The sequence below is a fragment of the Haliaeetus albicilla genome, chromosome 24 (genome assembly GCF_947461875.1).
Source record: "Haliaeetus albicilla chromosome 24, bHalAlb1.1, whole genome shotgun sequence".
In the NCBI taxonomy this organism is placed as follows: Eukaryota; Metazoa; Chordata; class Aves; order Accipitriformes; family Accipitridae; genus Haliaeetus; species Haliaeetus albicilla.
Window position 1 is genome coordinate 16,503,033 of NC_091506.1, and position 20,840 is coordinate 16,523,872.

General features: G+C 36.7%; 1 protein-coding gene across 20 annotated transcripts in view; it reads right to left on the bottom strand.

Moving 5' to 3' along the window:
• The window catches only part of CACNA1D (calcium voltage-gated channel subunit alpha1 D), a 238,207-nt gene that overhangs the window by 69,514 nt on the left and 147,853 nt on the right, over nucleotides 1–20,840 (bottom strand). For 18 of the 20 annotated variants that reach the window (XM_069812325.1, XM_069812330.1, XM_069812328.1 and 15 more), the window contains 11 exons: nucleotides 17,860–17,947; nucleotides 17,112–17,138; nucleotides 10,654–10,814; nucleotides 9,846–10,071; nucleotides 9,494–9,701; nucleotides 8,336–8,456; nucleotides 7,156–7,270; nucleotides 6,382–6,451; nucleotides 5,683–5,752; nucleotides 4,746–4,890; nucleotides 2,800–2,929 (listed from right to left, as the gene is read on the bottom strand). In XM_069812325.1, coding sequence (XP_069668426.1) covers nucleotides 2,800–2,929; nucleotides 4,746–4,890; nucleotides 5,683–5,752; nucleotides 6,382–6,451; nucleotides 7,156–7,270; nucleotides 8,336–8,456; nucleotides 9,494–9,701; nucleotides 9,846–10,071; nucleotides 10,654–10,814; nucleotides 17,112–17,138; nucleotides 17,860–17,947 — 1,361 coding nt within the window. The remainder of the gene's footprint in view (nucleotides 1–2,799; nucleotides 2,930–4,745; nucleotides 4,891–5,682; nucleotides 5,753–6,381; nucleotides 6,452–7,155; nucleotides 7,271–8,335; nucleotides 8,457–9,493; nucleotides 9,702–9,845; nucleotides 10,072–10,653; nucleotides 10,815–17,111; nucleotides 17,139–17,859; nucleotides 17,948–20,840) is intronic. The other 2 variants (XM_069812332.1, XM_069812315.1) reach the window with 1 other exon arrangement.

Genomic DNA, 20,840 nt, shown 5'->3' on the forward strand with positions numbered 1-20,840 from the left:
TTTTTACAATTTAGACCACATGCACAACAACACCTGAATTAATCTAAGTAGGTAGATGGGGAATTTAGACAAAGTCATTTAAAATTCCAGCTATTGTACAAGCATTTTTATTTACTTAAAAATTTATCAGATGCCACTCTGCTTAGATATTAGATTTCACCCCTAAAGAGTTAACAGGACCCAATAAGCAACATTTTCTTTTAATTCAGAGTTTCTTCTGTCAGCTTTCACAGGTACTTTCTTCAGCCTTGAGCAGAGATACAGAATCTTGCACAAAGAATAAATACTTTTGTTGTTTTTTTTTTTAACCAAAGTATTGCATCAAAAAATAAAACTTCAACGGATGCTTCTAGATTGCACATCATTCCACATTCTGCCACATTATATTCTTCCTGCGTAGACTGGGCTAGAGTATCACAAAGCAAATTTATGAATAACTAAATTACTTAAAATCAGCACTACAACTCTTTTTTTCTTGAACTTGGAAGATACAGCAGTGATTTATTTGTAGGAAATTTAAAAGAATCCACAACAGTTGCATAGTGATATGCAAACTTTTAAAATGACTGTGGATATGATATTGACCTCACTGCTGCTGACAGGAACACTGCCATATATTTCAGTACTACCAAGATTTCACCCTTTCAAGGTGGCCATATGACTAGCACCTAATTTAGCAATCAACATGCATTGCAGTAGGGTACTAGTTTAGTTTAGTATCCACCTATCCAACTAGCAAACAGTTGTGCACTGAAATGTTTCCTGTGGTTCAGCAACTAATAAAATGGGAAGAAGAAATAAAATAAAGAGACAACACACAAAAGAAGTATTCTTATTAGATCATAAAAAGGAAATTTTTTTTTCCCCACATTCAGCTGAAGATCACATCCTTCTGTCCCTTGCTGTGGCTGAAAAAATAGGCAAATATTAAAGCCATTTAACAAGATTAATCAGTAAGGAATTCATTCTAGAGTTAAAAGAAAATATTTAAAGGCATTCCAGTTCGTAAACTTTCATTACCTTGCCAAGGTGGCTGTTGAAGGAACATGATCATTCAAGGTAGTAACAAGAAAAATATGCAGGTCTGGTGCATTTGTGAATACTTACAAGAGGGCAATGCCTTCCTGAAATCACTCACACGTTTTATCTGTGTCCCAAATAGGAATAATCCGTTCAGTTACCACCACTCTCCAGTTACATTTTCCTAGTACTCCTCCAGTTACAAAAACGATTATCAGCCCTTCAAGCCATTTATACAATAACAATTTCAGTACTGCCCACCAGCTCTCTTTTTCTTACCCATTGGTATGATTTGTTCATAAAATTGCACTTGTCCAGTTTTATAGATACAGGAAGCACACAGCTCTATTGAATAGTACATGAAGAGTGTCTTTGTGCTTTGACCTTTTTTTACCTTTGAAGAAAGTTTTAGCTTATTGGTTTTTACTAATGTTACTGAAAAAATGTTCAGAGAATGTCAACAGCCAAATGAGGACTTTCAGAGGCTGCATCTACACTAACAAGAACTACAAGGATACACAACCTCTACTGACCTAGTAAGCCCATCTTTCTTATAAGAGGTAGAAGAGTTTCTCTAGCTCCATGGCAATCTCTACAGATCAGTTTATATCTAAGACAGGAGAGGCCTGGAAGTTCTGTCAAAATATCCCAAAACTCTCCACAGACTATTACCAAGTTGCATCATCTCACCTATTTCATACCTAATCTAAAGCATGCACAACTCACAATAACATGAGAGGCTTGCTTCACCACTAATACAAGTGTAACAAGTGTAAGACAAACATTAGTGGTCACAAGAGTGGATTTATTTTGTTTCTCTGTCCAATAACTGTGCATTTGAGTAACAGGCTACTCTTCTACTATATTAAGAACTTAAAATGGGGGATTCAGGAATTTGTTTTAGAACACAGATTTATACTCACCACATAAACTACACTTTTATTGAATAATAGAGAAATTTCTGAAATTAATATTCTTATAAATATTTTGTTTCCACAAGTATATCTAAAAAAGGATGCAGAAACACTTCCAAATTTGGGGGGGGTTGTATATAGGCTGAAAAGGCATTTGACTCCGAATCAAGGCAAGAGCTGGGCATGCTCTGATCCTCCTCTTACGTGTGAGTTTAGAAAAAAGTGAAACTTGTTTAGCTTCTGATATGGCCAATCAGGAATCCAAGAATCTTCATATCTGATGTGGTGGTACTCAAACTCAGTGTGGCCACACTAGCTTCTTTGAAAGAAGAAGTAACATCCTTACAAATCCATACACTCACTAACAGAGTGATACTCTCAGTTCCCCAAGACCATATAATAAGAGTCAATGAAGGAGAAAAGAGGACAGGTTAGAGTCTATTCCCGACATGTTATAAACAGTGATAATTTTAACTGGCATTTTTAAATCAGTGTCAAACACTGAGAGGCCCTGAGAGTGATTCAGGAAGTGCGTATCAGGTACACCAGCTGCAAATTACAAAAACACATGAAAATTGTAAAGATTATGCTCAGCTTGAGTATATTTTATTCTGATATATTTATAGCTAACAAAGGAAAAACATTATGTACATGATAAAAGGTTCTAATACCTATGATGTTCCATCAATAAAGTTACTTGTCTTTAAAGATTTATGTTTTTAAAGAAAAAAAATATGAACATATGACTTGAAAAAAGGAAAAAGAAAGTTTCTTAACTTGAAAATTAAAAACTAGGCACCAGTCCCAAAGGATTGTTATCCTGTGAGGATATATTTATCTTCAGACATAAAAATGAAGGGCTTACATTATTTCGAAAAGAATGGCTGCGAATTGGATCTTCTGCTGCCAGGGAAACACTGCTCAGCATGATGAAGACAAGGATGAGATTGGTAAAGATGTGGTGATTGATGAGTCTGTGGCATCCCACTCGAATTCTGAAGAAGAGACACAAAAATATACTATGTGTGCAAACAGAATTCAGCAGATGGCTAATATACAACACGTTTTCTATTACTCTGCCAACAGTGACAGAACAGAGCAACCATCAGCAGCTAAAAGCAGTGCAAATGCTGAAGCTATTGCTCTGATTTCTAAAAATGTAAATTGAAAATCCAATCCACCTGTAGTGAAGGTGCACTTACCGAAGGAATCTGAGAGAGGATTTCCAAGCTCCTATTGGTTTTCAATGGGTTATGAGTGCCACTACAAGTTCCCGTGATTGTACCAATGTGCATATACAGAGGCCAAATGTCAAAAGGACCAACACCAGATAGTAAGTCATTTCAGAGCCCCGGGTTGATTTGATTCGTATTAAAGCTGTCAAAAATACTTATCTGGTGAGGTGTGGATTAGGCTGCAGATCTCATTTTGCTACTTAGAGACTCAACCCAAATCAGAATCTCCTGTGAAGATTTTCTTATGGAATTACAGGACAAGTGGATGATAAAGATTACAGAGCTGCTAAGTTTCAGCCACATAACATGAAGTGGAACTGTACATATGCTTAGAGTCACTGAGCCCAAGGTTATTACAAATGCTATTGAGCACCTTGGTAGAGTAGGTTCAGGATTAAATTAGCAAAAAGGCAGGATCAGGTTTGCAACTGACTAACACTGAAGTTGTCTAAATTCTGCTGAAGAATCAGAAGGTTCCTGGGGAAAATTTGTTCTTCTGTTATTAAATAGATGATTTAAGTATAGTGTGTGTCAGTTAAGTAAGATGGCCATTTTGGCCTGAGAATATGTAGCATTGGTTGAGGCCAAAAGCAATTTGACATGTTCAACAAATCTAATGTTTTTGCATTCAGCATACATGTTCTCAAAATTACTAGTTTAAATAGCTCCCTTTCCAGTTTGGAAATTCTGAAGAGCATTAGACAACCCATGCAATGAATAAGATACAAGTCAAAAACATTATATCTTGATCATCACACCACCTTCTAAACTTAATTGCGATGACCTCGACCACTGAGAAGACAGCATTCTCCCGTGCCAAATAACTCTTAAGCTCCCTCCTAAGACTGCTCATGAAATTGCTATATACAAATGTAACAGCTATGTTCAGTCTGTAGGAACTGAATTTAGTTCACTCGTTCACTTCCATCCAACAATCAGTAATGACTTTGACTACTGAAGCTTGCTTTCTTCATCAGTGTTGAATTTCAAATGCTCTGGAGTGAGACTGAACAGTGGAAGATTCCAATTCCTCCCAAAATCCAACTATTATTGTTCTTGGTTTTTGAAATAATTTGTCTTTATCTTCAGTGTTTGCTTGGATCTGGGAAAATGCTGTTACCCCAAGAGAAATATATACATCCTTTCTCCTTCTTTTCTCTTTTTCTCTCTCTCATTTTCTCTTCTCCTTCCTCACCTGTATTGCTCCACAAAGGTTACTGGGGTTACTGGGAATCCTACCTCATCTAGAAGATGCTCAGATCTTAAGTCACAGTTTATATATCCAGTGACTAACATATTAAATAGCTAACACACATTAAAGGGTACTTTTCAGACATGTGCAGACTTGACAGACTAAATGTACAATATGCTCTTATCTTCAACAGTGGCAAGCAAATTAATATATTTATCAAACTATTTTCATTTACCAAGTCATTCAGAAAATTTTAGGAGAGAAGCCAATCTCCCTCCTGTTGAAGCTACTGGAGTTCTATTCCTAACCACACTGGAAGGAGGCCTGTTCCTTCACTGCTAAACCTTGATGGACTGAAACAATATTTTTCAAAATTATATTTACGGATTGGTGCTGCTGAAAATGAAGAAGGCACTCCCTTCAGGGATCGGTGTTATCTTCTCCTTCATGTTTAGTTCTGATATTCTACGGGGACGTGGGCCTGCTGGTACCTCTGGTTCATCCTCCTCATCTTCTTCATCTTCACCTACTTTAAATTAAACACTTTTTTACTATAAAATAAAAAACATTGAGGTTTTGTTCATAACAATATAAAAGCATGGCTTGTATTAAAATATATATGGGTCATGGGAAATATATATTCATAGCATGGCTTTAAAAATCTATGAATCAATATATGAACATCCCTATAGTTGTCATGAGCTTATATACATGTTAATGTGCATATATGTGCCCTGAGTGCACTAATAGGCTTTACTGGCCCTGACCAGCCTCATCTGGGGACTCCACTCACAAGTCCTGCACATGGGCTCTGGAGCCCCACTTAAGCTCAGCCCCTGACCATCAGTCCATGCCCGAGCTGGGTTGTAGGGGTGCTGAGCTCTGTGCACTGGTTGAGCACATAGTGATCAAAGGGTAGGGCAGATTTCTGTAATAGGCATCCAGACAATCAGACAGAACCGATTTTTAGATAAATACATTCACTGGACTGGGAGAAGCTAAAACAAAATTAGCCGAACATCATCAGCCCTAGAATGTCCTTTTTTGCCAAACGTTTCAGAAAAGTTTTGAACTTCCTCTCACAAATACTACCACAGCAGTCTTCAGGCTCACAGTATTAACTCGCATATGTTGTTTGTACTGTCTAGGAAGCTGCAGGAAAAGATAATACTTAGCAGCTTACAGGCCCATTTACCCAGTGATAACAGAGCACAACTTCACTGACTTCAAAGGAATTGATTCAGTGCTCAGCAAGAGGAAGTTTAGGATATTTTAGCAAACAAACTTAAATGTCTTTGTCTTCTGGCTGGTATTCACATACCTGGTACGTCACAGGGTGGATAGGGATCTTTATCCTCATCCTCTCCTTCTCCATATTCAGTAATTGTCACCTACAGCAATGAAAGGGATGCACAAGAAGAAAAATGAATTTAAATACAGCTTGGAGTATAAAGTTCAACAGAAAGCAAACCAAATAAGCCTCTGAAGTCAGGGAAGTGATCCCTATGCTTATTCTGAGTTTTCTGAAACAGGTTAATGCTGAGAACAGAGGAGACCTGACAGTTTAATAGGTATTTTTAAAAGATGATTTTTCTATACCATCCACAGTCTTCTGGCTGTGTCAATCACAATGAGAATATAACCAACAGGCTTTGGTAAAAATTATTAAGAATGTTTGAACATTCTACTAAGTTTATCATTCACTAATCTTTTCCATTGGATTTATCAGGCAAAATACCTACAGGGATCCTAAAACAACATCAGTTTTCTCTAACATTAACTATTTCATGCTCTAAGAGCTTCCCTTCTCAGGATATCCTGAAACCAAAAGGATTTTCTAGATTAAGAGATTCTGTGAGGATGCAAAGCATCAGAACTAAGTTTCCTTTGCCTGGAAAAAAATGTAGGGATGATGGGTTCATAAAAGAAATTGTACAATGCACAGTAGTCTTGAAAAGTACTCTGTAGCAAAATCAGTAAAATTGCTTCTTAGAAAAGACACAATTTTTAGAATAAACACCTTACTATCCTTGGGCTTCTTTTGGTCACCTTCTGGCTTCTCACTTTTTTTATTTTCCAGACTCTCTTTTCTACAAAACAATACAGTAACAATTACAAAGCACATCATGTAAAGACAGAAGATTTTAAGTGAACTGTACCCATTCTATGAAAAGTAAAGAGAACATACCTAAAACCATATAGTAAAATATTTAAAATTATTTGCACAGCTGCAGGTGTCAGAGCAATAACATCCATTGCATTTGAATGCAGTGATCCATTTAAGAGATTACAATTTTGAATATAATTCCAGAAGATAATCCCTCAAAAATTCAATGCATGATCATTACTCCTTTCTAGAGGAATAAACCATGCCCTTGGACTCCTACAAACAACTTGCATTGACTTCAATAGGCCTGCACTGACTTCAAAGGAAGGTTTTCTTCTTGTCTATATAAGGCTTAGAGAACTGATTCCACAGGGAGTTGTGCACTGGTGACAACAGATACATTCTTGTTCTAATTGCGCAATAAATCCTACTGTTGCAATGTTTAAATATTAGCTGGCTTATCATTATGTCCTTAATTCACCTCATTTTCCCAACTACCCAACTTTTATCTCAAATCATACTTATTGGGTCTTATTTTAAAGTCTAGGTAAACTGTTTCATTTTTTTCCTGAGTTCAATACATTTTGAAGACGGTAAAGATATTTATATAAAAAAAAATCCTTATGAAAGAATTCAGTACCTTCTCCTTCCCTCTCCTACTTATTCAACATGCCCATGCTATTTTACCTCGCATTCTTTTTCCTTTCCTTTTCTTCAGCTTCTTCTTTCTGAGCTGTATTTAGACTTTCAGCATCTGCCAAGTTATCCACAGCAATGGCCAAGAAGACATTTAGCAAGATATCTATTTCAAATCATTTTAAGGACGTTATGCCTTACTGTACTTGTTTGGTTTATTATCAGCATAAACACTGACAATATGAGAGATATAAAATGCATGTTCCCAACCTACAGTGTAGAGATTTGTGATGCTGGAGCACAGTGCAAATAACAGTCATTTAATGGACCAGATTAATACTGGGTATAAAATGAGCAGAGATCCATCAGGGTCACTGATTTTAAAATAGCAGAATACTTGACGTATTTTTTAAATAAATGAAATTCAACTTTGTGCTAGCCTGAGCAAGTTTCAAATATGAAACATTGTCTATTAAAAGTGAAGACTGTTCAGGCATTTTGAAAAATTCATTTTTATAATGTACTATCTGCTGTGTCTACAACAATCTATATCAAATTCCATACTTCAGTCCACATTAGTTAAATACAAATACTGATACAAGTACCATATAGTACAGAAAACGGAATGGTTTTGCCCTTTTATCACATCCTGACCTTTTAAGAACTTCTGAGAATGACACTAGTTTCTGTTGCTACATGGGGCCAAGGAAGTATTTCCACTACACTGAAGGCAGGGAAGGGGAATGCTTCAGCAGACTTAAGCCTAACTGACTCAACATTTCTCTGTGCAGAATTCTCTCATTTGGTCCCTGCACTATACAGCAGATTGCTGGCTCCACTGTCATTGTGTGTCAGAACTAACAGGGCTATATGAAGCGTCAAAAGCATGAACGGGAAATTATTGCCATCAAGATCAGACTACATCCATGCATTTTCAGAGGGAGAGATGTCAAATAGGGACAAGCAGGTACAATGAGGCTGTTTTCCCACTGAAGGAAGAAATCAAAAATTCTCTGGTTTCTGCCATTGTGGTGGCTGGAGATGGACTTGGGAGATCACTAGAGTCTCATTCATTAGGGAACAGGTGTACAAAGAAAAGTCTATATAAAGGACTTAGCACATACAGAAAGTGCTTGCATGTCCATTGCAATTTACTCCCTCAGAGAAATTTTGCATATGTCCCTGGCACACAGCACCATTTGGAGATGTTTCCAGTGAGTGCAAAGGATACAGTTGCCACAGATGAAGAGGATAATGAAATATATACAGACTATCATGCCTGATGATGACGGGCCACCATATGCCATTATGCCATCATACATAACAGCATTCCAGTCTTCACCTGTTAGAATCTAAGAAGCAGATATATTATTAGTAACTCAACATCAAAAAGAGCAATAAAGAAATAGGTTTCCTCTGACCACAATACACAATAAGGCTAACCTTCTGTATACACAAAGCAATACCATAATCTTTTCATGCATTGTTTTAAAATTTCCATTTAAATAAGCATCTCCTGAAAGCTTGGCAGCTTTAATTTTTTAAAGGGGCAATGTCAGGTCAAATGTGGACACTTTTCTTCTTAAGGAAACTTCTCATTTAATATTTCCTTATGTTAAAATTACATGGCAAGATTTTTTTTTACTTGCTCTGGACAGCCACCATATGAAATTTCTACTGAAGAGATAGGAAGTTGACACAAAGTTGAATCTTGCAGGGTCAGCTTTAAACACTCACCTACGATGTCTGAAACCAACATTGTGGTAATGTGCAAAGCTGAATGTAAAATTGGCTAGAAAGATGAAACCAATTAGCCTAATTCTAGTATCCAAATTGGGAAAAAATAAAAAAAGGATCGTAAAACAGTGAGAAGTGAACTGTAAGTATGCCCTATCTTTTCACAAGTAACAGACAAGTTGATTTAAAATTTTAATAAACCTGACAGTGTCTCTTTAAAGAAATTCATACTTATTTTTATATTGAAGTAATATGACCCATATGCAAATGCTCTCTTACAATGCTTCTCATTTCTTCCTGCTTGGCAATAGCTGAACTTTTATATATAGCTAATGAAGTTAAAGAAAACAATTTGATTAAAATAAAAATAACATTCCACCTCTTTTTCTAGTCATGTAGTTGATGGACAAAGGAGGTTTAATTTTGTGAAGTAATATGACAGCTATGTTGCATAGATAGATCAAATAAGACATGACACAAATGGTACAAATGGTGCAGAGTTACCAGAGTACTGAATTTAATGAGCAGAATGCTACTTAAAGTTAACGAAATAAATAGTATTCATGATTTTATTTTCAGGCAACATGATCACTTAAACAGCTTTGTTGATCATCAAAGGTAAAATGTTTCATACAGGATGAAAGAAAGTTACCTGGAATACAGTTAAAAGAGCTTGTGGAAAATTATCGAAGGTGCTCCGTTTTGTTTGAGTTTCATCAAAATTAAATTTGCCTCCAAACAGCTGCATTCCAAGCAACGAGAAGATTATGATGAAGAGGAAAAGCAGAAGCAACAGTGAAGCAATGGACTTCATTGAGTTTAACAAGGATGCTACCAAGTTGCTCAGGGATGCCCAGTGCCTATAAATTAAAATGCGTGTGTTAACACACACCAAAAAAACCCCAAACAAAACAGTAAAAGAGCAGAGCATGATGAAGTATTACAAAAGAATTGCTGATCACCCTTCAGATATCCCTAAAGTTAGCAGTATTAGTTAATCTTACCTTGTTACTTTAAAAATACGCAGGAGACGAACACAGCGAAACACTGAAATTCCAAGGGGTGACATAATTTCCAACTCCACCAAAATGGTTTCAACAATGCCACCACAAACAACGAAGCAATCAAAGCGGTTAAAAAGAGAAACAAAATAAGCCTGTAGGCCCAAGCTGTACATCTTTACTAACATTTCACAGGTGAACAAAGCCAGAAGAACCTTATTTGCGATATCTGGAACAAAATATATAAAACAAAAAAAGACATTCCTGAATTGTCTCTTAGAATTCATTTTTATTTTAACATAATAGTACTATACTTTCTATATGAGTTTGCAGCCTTTTGCTTAAGAAGGAAGTACTGGGTTTTTATGTGGGAATGTTTTTGATGCCTGAAGTGGTGAAAGTTACACAAGGATGTTAAAGCTTCCTGCCACCTATAAACTATTCCTATTTCCAGGCCACTGTGCAGTTCATGGCTGCTCAACTCACAGATTGAGTCCACACTGTAACTTAAGCAACACAGCCCACAGCATGTTCTGCTGTGCCAGTTATCATTTCCTTCCTCATCTTTCAAGCATGGTTTAACAATAAAAGTACAGGTATTTACAATTCAGTATTGTCAATTTTTTGCTGGTATGCCATTAAGCTGTGTTACAGTCATAGAAATCAAATACATTCAGTTATTTCTTGTATCTCCCTTTGGCTGGGCTGAATATTCTTCAGGACAGCAAACAACAACAAAATGGCAAAGTACGAAAGTACAAGAGTGGAAGTATCCATATTCAAAAACAGGACAAATAATTTTTGATTGTACCTTGGATCTGGGTCAGCCAGTCAGGTTGATTATAATGCTCCGATGAGATAGTTAATGTGTTCAGAAAGACCAAGACAATTACAAGCCAATAAAATGTGACAGATTTTACTGCAGCTCTACATTTTCTTCGATTAAATCGATTCCAGCGACGCCAGCGTCGACTGAAAGTTCAAATAAAAACAAATTTATTATTATACAGAAAACACATACAGACTTAACGAGGGTTTCTTCTGTGTAGGAAACACAGTGCAAGTATGTATATGTGAGCAGGTGTATTTCCATAAATATGTGCACAATACTTCAGGTAGCTGTGTAAATTATTACCAGTTGCAGATTAGGGAGTTCTAATTTGTTACTCCATTTTTAGATTTCATTATAGATTTTCAAATGTAAACCACAACTTTTGGAGACTCTAATTGCCTGTGACATAATTAGATTAAGCTGCATTTAACATTCCATTGAGTAACAAGATACATCTGTCTTCCTAGGCCCTATAAACTTAATAGCAGTAAAAAAAAAGGCAATGAAGCAACTTAGAATTCAAATTACAGTTAGTCTGAAAATGTAGGCTTTGAGTTAAACCACAGGCACAATTCTGGCAGGATTAAACAAGGCAAGAATGTTGTGGTCAACTTTTAGAAATCTACCCTATAATGTTAGAAAACTCAGTCAGCGACTCCTAGAGATTTCTACTGATGTGCCTTGAAACTGTGTCAGTGGGCAAATGTTTGTGAAATGAATAAGAGTGACAATCAAGGTCAAGTAAACAGGCCCTATCTAGATACGAGCTGGATTCACAAGTGAGAGTATCAGCTTAGCTTTGGACTCATAAAACTAGATTTAATTTCTCTGCTTCACTTCTGGGAACTTTCGTAAGCCAATTAGTTTCCCTGGGTGGCATTTCCATTTGTGAAACAGGAAGAAAAATATATTGCTGGTTCACAGGAAGAGAAGGATTAGGAAGCACTTGATATTACCTAAAAGGAAGGCATATAAAATTCATGTACCCAGAACTACAGCTGTGGACTCAGATAATAAATTTTAGGAACCAACAACTGTTTCATCCAAAATTCAAGGGACAGAGCAGGCACAGACTCCAAGGGAAGCTTGACCTAGTCTTAAAATAGCAAAGAACTGAGAAGACTGTGCATGTATAAGATTATTCCTCTATAGTTTCACTATCAAGCCAGTGTAGCACAAATCTGATGTGATGGAAAGGGGTGGTCTGCTCTCCTTATTCTGCCCTCTCCTTTCCCTTTTGCCAAAACTAGCCCTAATGAAGTGAGCCAGACCCGAGAAATGAATGGTGGAAACCAACTTCTTTTTTTCTGGGTTGATTTTGGCTAGCCAGTTGTCTGATCCAATTCATTGCATTGCCACATCACAGAAAAAGCAGGAAGAATGAGTGGCTGAGATAGGGGAAGGGCACTGCAGCCCTTTTGGCAGTACCCAAACAAGAAACTATGGGTTTTGAAAATTGTTACAAATAACTAGGTGAATTCCTCAATAATTTTACTATTGGGATTAGCAGGTATTGTATTTAGTAAGTATAAAATCAGAAATGCTTCAAATCTATCTCAGAAAATAGAACAAATATGCAATAACACCATAAAAATAACTGAGGTTGGCACTGGATTCAAGCATTAACCAAATTTTCCTTATGCACCTTCAATTAGTACTTGTAGCAATGGAAATTAATAGTGGTTTTGGATATCAGTACAAAGATGTTTCAAGCTTTTGCAGTATTCTAACCATTTAAAGGAAAAATATCCTGTCCTGACCTAAATCAACACAGTATTCAAGAACATTCTTATCTTGCTAGTCCCCTGCCAAACAGCACTATGTCTGTGGCCATCATCAGGATGGCTCACTCCCTGAGTAGGTAAAACAGCATTTTTTTTACACTTACTGAAGATCGCATCATTGAAGTCAATGAGACAGGAATAATATTGTTTGGGTATCTCGACTCATAGGAGCCAAAAGCAGTCTCAAAGTATATAAGTCATAGCTCTCTGAAGCCAATGGAACTTTTTCTTTTCCCAAAAGGTCTGTGGAATTAGTGACAAAACAGTGTAGCTAAGTAGTGCACATATGAAAAAGCTGCCAAAGGGTATGCAATGGCATTTACATGTAGAAGTGTATGAATAACATAAGCATGTGTAAAAAGCCTACAGAAATAAAGCAATAAATTCAAAAAGGAGCATAAGAGTAATTTTCTACCTTCATTAGATTGGTACAAGTAAAGAAATAAACAGTAAGTAGCAGACTGAAGTAGATGGCCTGTTGTGCCAGGAAAACCTGTGGCTATATAAAATAGGAAAACAAATTATGCTATTTTCACTCAACAATCTTCTATATTTTAGTACCCGCCCCTCCTAGTTTTAACCAAATAGCATAATTTTTTCCTGGAAGAACGAAATGTACCCTTTTATTTTGAAAAGAAATTCCATTTTCATAAATTTGCAATGATATAATAATGTTTTCATTAAATTATCAAGCATTTTTCACAAAATATAGCAGTTGAATAAATATTAAAATCACAGAGGACACTTATAGTTGACACAGTTTGTTACAACAAACCAAATTATTCACTGCTTTTGTTCTCATTAAGTAATTTATCTTTTTTTTTCTTCATAACTATTTACGAGCAAATCATTATTCATATAAATGTGTTCCCAATTTCACTTTCATTCACTCAGGTATTCACGTTTAGTTGGTCCTTTAGGCCCTGGTCTTAAATTTGTACCTACACATGGGAAATCCAACCTTGCATTGAGTCTGACTGAACTCTGTCAGCCAGTCATGTAGAATCTATGAAGTTTAGTTTGTTTACTGGCTATTCACGGGTGTTTGTGTATTGCTACTAGACCTATGGCAAAGTTAGGAACATTCATTTTCAGACTATATTGTATCAGCAGCCTTTCATTATAACATGATATTTTTCTAAACTGGACTTTCTGTTTAAAACCACATGCATAATCCCTGTATCTGCAAAACTGGCGTGCCTCATATTTTTACCAGTAAGCTCACAGAGAAGTAATTATTAATGCCCAAGATGAATTCTTCTGTAATTGTGGGTGCTAGTGTCTGTGCAGACACCCTAGACTTCACTACTTTTACTTATAAAATATGGGACAGAAGAATTGCACCAGAGCACTCGCTCATTATGAAAAAATAGAAGCCTTTGAGATTATTTTTCCATTCCTCATTTTTGTAGTTACAGGATTCAGGGCATAGTACCAGCTTTTTAGCATGACTTGAAGGTTAACGTGATTATATAATCACACTGACAAGTGAGGAAGCGAATTCTTAAAAAGAGGGATCTTCAGAGGACAATGTGTACAAATCTCTTCAACTAGTAAATCCCCACCTTCTTCTAATCATAGCTCTGTCACTTCCAGGTGAGGAGAAAGAAAAACATAGTTGTTCTAGTATCAAAACATTTCAAATTCCACCTGGAAGATTACAAGTAACCAGCACAGAACATATTTACCCATATATATCCTAGCATAATATGTGGTTAATATACACCTTCACTTAATAAACTGGCAGATAATTGCTATATCTTGCTAGGACATAATTCTCTTGACCAAGTACCCATCTGACTGTATAGAAACATATTTCCAAGGATTAACTTCTATTTCACTTGTGGTACAGCAGGTAGGCTAGCTTGCAATAAAAAGCATTTTCTATTTTGATCCAAAGGCAAAGACATTTACGGTCAAACCAATACCCTTGATAAGCTATGTCCTGATTTACTTTGCCCTGAAACACAGTGTACTGCCATTGCAGAATAACATTCCCAAACTTGGAGTGAGGATCAGGCCAGAAGAGTAAGAACTAGACCAAGATTTAGCATTTGGCTTCGAATGTGCTAGGACATCCCTGACAGCTGAACACATAATCTAGGGCTTTGCTGCAGAACTGAGAGTTTCTGTGTTTTAGGTAAACAGAGCTTTTCAGAAACTAGTGATTCCAACGAAAAACACCAAAGTTACATTCTTCTGACATATCAGAAAAATATATTTTGCAAATATGAGATGTTAGGTATCCAGAAGCAATGGGATGAGAACCGTGAGTCTGCAGATCCTTATAGAGATAGAAGAGCAGATACACTCTGTTCTTAGTGGCACTGCAAAGCCAGCAGCTCTTCAGAGTGCTTTTTCTCTCTGATAACAGATGTTGTCAGCTGGTTTGAGGGGTCTGGGACATGGTGCAAGCCACATCTGTTTGGAAGACAATGGCACAACTATAATTTAGAGCTCTGTTGCCTCAAAACTACTCCTCACATGAATTCATTAAGTTAAAAGGGATAGATAGTTCTCCAGTGCTACAAGCAAAGACGTGAAAGTTGAAGGGGGATTTCCCATTACCAAATTCAGCTTAAAAAGTTTAAGTATGATTGAAGACCTCAAGCAGCTGCAGACCCCTGCAGCACTTTCAAATGAGACACCAACATCCCATTGCCGATTGCCACAACTTCTGTGAACAGATGCAGCAATACATGTATGAACGAACTTCTGTGTGACTTGTGTTTTTTCATGCCACAAGAACAGATTCTGATCAAAGAGCTCATGCAAAAGACATTTAGGGCAGTGGCAGAATCTAGACATCTGGAGATACTTTGGTGACTCTGGCTTGGAAATAAGTTTTCTTTCAAATTGATGTGTTGGTTATGAACATTGATTGTAGAGATGGATAGCACTGACTGCTGCTTACTCACTGCTTGGGCTATTAAAAACATCAGGTTTGGGTAGAAATTTTCCATTCTCAAAGATGACGTAGCAGCTTTCATTTAACAGAGTTTCTGGAGTTCTCTTTTTCCTTAAAATATGAATAACAGGCATGGTTCAGAACATAGGCATTACTTCCCTTTCTCTGTGATGCTTCTATGAGTCCCCACTGTGCAAATAGACCAAACTTGGAGAATGTAGTATAATAGCAGTCTACTGCACTGCCTGGTATTTGAAGTTTCATGTGACCACTTCATATTTGAGTTTCATCCTTTAAAACCAGCATGAGTAGGCTTCATAGCAATAAATAGTATGCTATAAGGTTGATTGGAGACAATCTCATGATTCAAAGTAATCATGCTTGTTTGGGATTCTCAGCTAACGAAATACTAAACAAATAGTTCCATTTGTTCTACTGTTATGGTAACGGGAAGCAATGGCAAGAGAAATTACAGACCATTAGCACACTGAATCACTTCTCTTCATTAAGCTAAAAGGAGTCTCATCTCTCATAATTCTCATGAAGGGTTAAGCTCAAAGGTCTACATGGACATAACTGGTCCATTCAGCTGGTGTAGTTAAGGCCAGTTTCTGTAGCAGAAGGCATACAAGAAATGATACAGCTTTTATAACTAATGATGAAACTTCTAATAAGTTGAGTTGTGTATTCACTACCATCCTAAATGGCCAGATCTCCACTGGCCACAGTCTTCAGCAGAGTGAGGCACCAGTTTGCTGGCTGATAGGGATGACAAAATAAAGCTTGATCATAGTGTCACATAAAAAAACTCTCATTGTAGAAAAGCACCAGTTAACTGTTGCCTGGGAGCTCTTCTTCAAAAAAGAAAGACTATTCAGAAGGAACACAAGTCCACTCCAACTGCTTGCAACTGGTCAGCGCTGGTAGGTCATTAGAGCTAGTAAGGCTAGTAGAATAAACCTGGGTTTGCTATTCCTCTTCATTGCTGCAAGGAGAATACACTGCTGTTACCAATGAATTACTTGCTATACATCCAACACTGAAATCAGTTTTACTAGGGTTAAAAAATTGGAATGATTCCAGATGTTGCCAAAACTGCTGATGCCAGATGTTGCCAAATCTTCTTGACTGTCCCTTTTTTTCACTGAAAATTTTCTGTGAAAAATATTTATTCTGTGGGTTGTCTGCAACTGTAGGAGTATCTTTGCCCTTCGTAATTCACTAAGTCTACCACTTGATTACTTACCTTAAATCACATAGGTTTTTTTGTTGTTGTTCCTTCACAGAGTAACCTAACCTTTTAAAACAGAATATCTCTTCTGTGTGTGCAATTATCCTTTCTAATTACTAAATATATGTCCTATAAACTGGAAAATAAAATCAGAATAAAGAAACCTATTGGTTTTGTACTGGCACATCCAGGGTCTACAGTATCAGGACTATTAATTCTTAATTTTGTTTATAACACTTCCCTTCTGCAATCATACTTGAAAATAGAAGCTCGTATACCCAAATGCTCCTAGTAAGTGAAGAGAGCGCCACAAATATCAGCAAAGCAAATCAGTGAGTCTGATTTCCAAAAGTGTTCATGGATACTTTACTTTTGTATTCACCAGTAACTGTTAGGAAGAATTTTCACACAGTAAAATTTAAAGTACAGTAAATAAAGAATAATTATACGAGATAATCATGATATGTAAATAGTCACAAGGAAAAAAGTGATGAAGACAGAGGAAAATACTCACCTGAACTTGGATTTTGAGATGGTTTGACTAGAAGAAAAGGAAAACACATTTTTTAAAATGTAGAAAAAATAATTAACACAACTTTGCTGTCTTTAGAATTTTGCAAATCAATACATCAGAATTACATGTACATAAAAACAAGCTTTTAGCAAAATGCATCATGAATGCTGAAATTCTATTGTCTGTTATTTATTTTCTGAAATACCATTCCTAAAGCTTTACAAATTTTGTAAGTGAGAGAAAGGAAATCTCCTTTAAAACTAAGTAAATAAACTGCTCATGTAGAAGCTGCTTGGAAGCCATGAAAATCTGAGCAAATAAATAGTGAACACCATGGGATATAGAAATACTCCCATACAGTCAGTTATTGCCTAAAAAATACATATTCTCCAGATTATGCACAATTTAACAGAAAACATTTCTTTTTACATGTCTTAGGGGAATTCCGTTCTTTTCTTATTATTTTGGACAGCAATTATATTTTATAAAAGCTTTCAGGAAAACATGACTCCACTGGAAGTTTAGTTGAATTCTTTTATATCTTCTTAACTTGAGAATTTTAGGAGTGCTTTAATGCTGTAGTAACTGGTCTAATATTAAACTGCTGAAAGCCAAAAAAACCCCCAAGTGTCATACAAACCTTGACTACTTGAAAGCAGTTTGGGCTAAATAAACAATAGGGAAAGAATGATTCTTTTAAATTTTGAGATTATGAGGGTGGGTACTTGAAAACAGTCCATGTACTCACCATAAACTCCCACAGCATGCTGGGTTCTCTCCTTCTCCACTCACATTCTCTGTGTTCACTGATTCAGTTTCACTGGTGGGCATGCTTGCTGTTAGGAGACAGAAACTGCTTTAGATTGATAGCCAGACAAAGCATTACACAGAATGTGATCTCTTGTTCTATTGCAGGAATGCCTCCACTTTTTGCAGGTCTAATGAGAGCTTGGAAGATCTGAGGAATAGCAGATGAAGACAGACACTTCATCAGTCCTCCTCGTATAAGAAAAGAAAGCACACAGAATTCCAGAGTGTATTGTAGCTTTTTTTGTTTCTTTCCAATAATTCAACATAACTGTTGAAAATGCACTACAGAATACAACATAGAGGAGTTTTGTAACAAAGAGCATGCTGCCCCTAGTAAAGAAATAACCCTGAGCTAGATTTTGTGACCTTTCATTTTAAGAAGTGTTCTGCTAACACTTTGGAGGTGCTTATCAGTTTGTGTTGTAATATGCTCGCTAATTCCAAGAAATGTCATCAAAGCTCTTTTGAAAATAGAAACTATGACACTCTGATCATAATGACCACTCCATGCTTTTATTTCCATTATGAATTACCAAGGTAAGATGCTAGAAAGTAATTGTGCCTGCAAATACTATCTGAGCAGAGAGGAAGGAGCACTGGGAATGGCAGAATGGGTACTACAAAGTATGAGAATTACTACTAATAAAAAGGGGATTATTACATTTGTTATAGAGCAAATTACTGTACATACAGCAGATCATTACTGAATAGTTAGCAATTGTAGCTAGTGGTTTTTTAGACAATACTCATTTGCAGATTGGTCATCACCATTCATCTTCAAATCAACTGAAATAGAGGGAGGACAACATATGTCAAAAGGTGTAAGGAAATGATGAACAGCTAAAGTTCTCAGTACTTCTTAGGGGAGAACACTACTTCCACGTCTGTAAAGCAAGCATGAAAGGAAAACCTCAGGAACAAGAAAAATATAAAATTAATGTTGTTGGTTTATACAGTAGAAACACCATATAAATTAGGAAAAGGTAAGAGAGGTGGTAGATGCAGTGAAATTACTGTAGAACAGCAAGAACAAGAGAAAAACAGAGTATCTTAAAGGTGTTCCTGGGTGTACCTTCTCCTGTTTTGATGGTTTGCTTGTTTGAGTTTTTGTTTGTTTGGTTTGTTTTGCTGGAGAGGTTTTAAGCCAATGCCTGTGGACTGAGACTACTGAAAGCAGAAGGGCTGCAATGCCTATTTCTGTTAGGGATGTCTCACTTTTGGTAGCCTAAAGGGGGTTTAAAGCAGGCTTAATTACACATGTCTTAAATTAAGTGAGACTCAAGAATCAGGCCCTGAATTTTCTGATTTTCTTACAGATCAGGTACAAAATGAGAACTGTTAGTAACAGTTTCTCTGCACAGCCTCTATATTGCCTCCACACTGACATAGAGATACACGGAAGTGGTAAATGGTAGTTTGGTTTCCACACCCATCAATTCCATCCAAGTTGAGAGACTGACAGGTCTATGCAGGCTAGATGCTCAGCTACTATTTGCAACATCTGAGAATCTGTCCCCATAAATGTAAGTCACCATTACATGGAATGTTAAACACAGGGTTGGCATAACAAAGATCAAAAATGTCCATGCAGGTGTTTGAATAAACAAGGCACTTCAAGCAGTAAGCACAGCAAAACCTTCTTTCACAAGGTTCTTCTATTTTGATGATTCTTTTAAAATATTACTGTAATCGCTTTATATATGAAAAATCCCTGGTTAGCACCTGCAAGTGCCTCAATTCTAATATCATGCTTCTCTTTTATAAATCAGTTTAAAAAAATGAATATTGCTAGTCTTGTGTGAACTTCACAGCTTACAGTCTCAGAGTTCAAAAGGAATTTCATTCAAAAGTAAAGCAAACAATCTTTGATGATATCAAAAAATTCAAGTATTAAAATTTCAAAGGTTTTAAGAAAAAAAAAATTACAAATTTCAGACATAGTCTCAGATCTTCAGAACAAATAGTTTTTATTTTAAAATGCCAGGGCCTTTTGCAATAAATGCAAGGAGTTTCCATGTCTGGTAAAAAACTGAAATAGTTGTCTTGTGCTGAGTGACTGGCATGCTGTTAGGAAACACAACATTATAGCCACCTAATGATGAACATTTTAGCACTTGTGATGAGCAATTTCAAAATACAAGTGCAGAAGTCTTGTTTCATACACTGCTCTTAGGCGCTGCCACGAAAACAGAGCTAGGCCCGCTTTTGCAAGCATTACATATGGGCAATGTGTCTCACACTTGTGTTACAAATTTATCAACCCTTCCCTCATCTAAAAGCAGTACCCAGAATCCAGTTCCTCACAAAGTGTCACTCAGTGTCACACAAATGCTATTTGTTTTAACACATGTCAAATAATTTTTAAAAGAATAAGTGTAAAGTAATATAATTTTAATTCAAATCTACCCAGACTTGATGCATTAACCCACAGTAAGAAATACCAGCCCATTTCGAACACGACCGCATGAAGAAAACCAAAGTACCAAAGAGGGAGAGGGGGGGAAATCTTTCTCCTTACTGAAGGCAGTGTCAGTTCAGCTAATTATGAAATACAGCCAGAATGTTTCTATTTCAGACAGGGCTATTGCTCTAGCTCTATTAGTGACTTGCTGTCCTGGTTTCAGCTGGGATAGAGTTAACTGTCTTCCTAGTAGCTGGTACAGTGCTATGTTTTGAGTTCAGTAGGAGAAGAATGTTGATAACACTGATGTTTTCAGTTGTTGCTCAGTAGTGTTTAGACTATAGTCAAGGATTTTTCAGCTTCTCATGCCCAGCCAGCGAGAAAGCTGGAGGGGCACAAGACGTTGGCACAGGACACAGCCAGGGCAGCTGACCCAAAGTGGCCAACAGGATATTCCATACCGTGTGACGTCATATCTAGTATATAAACTGGGAGGAGTGGGGGCAGGGGGATCACTG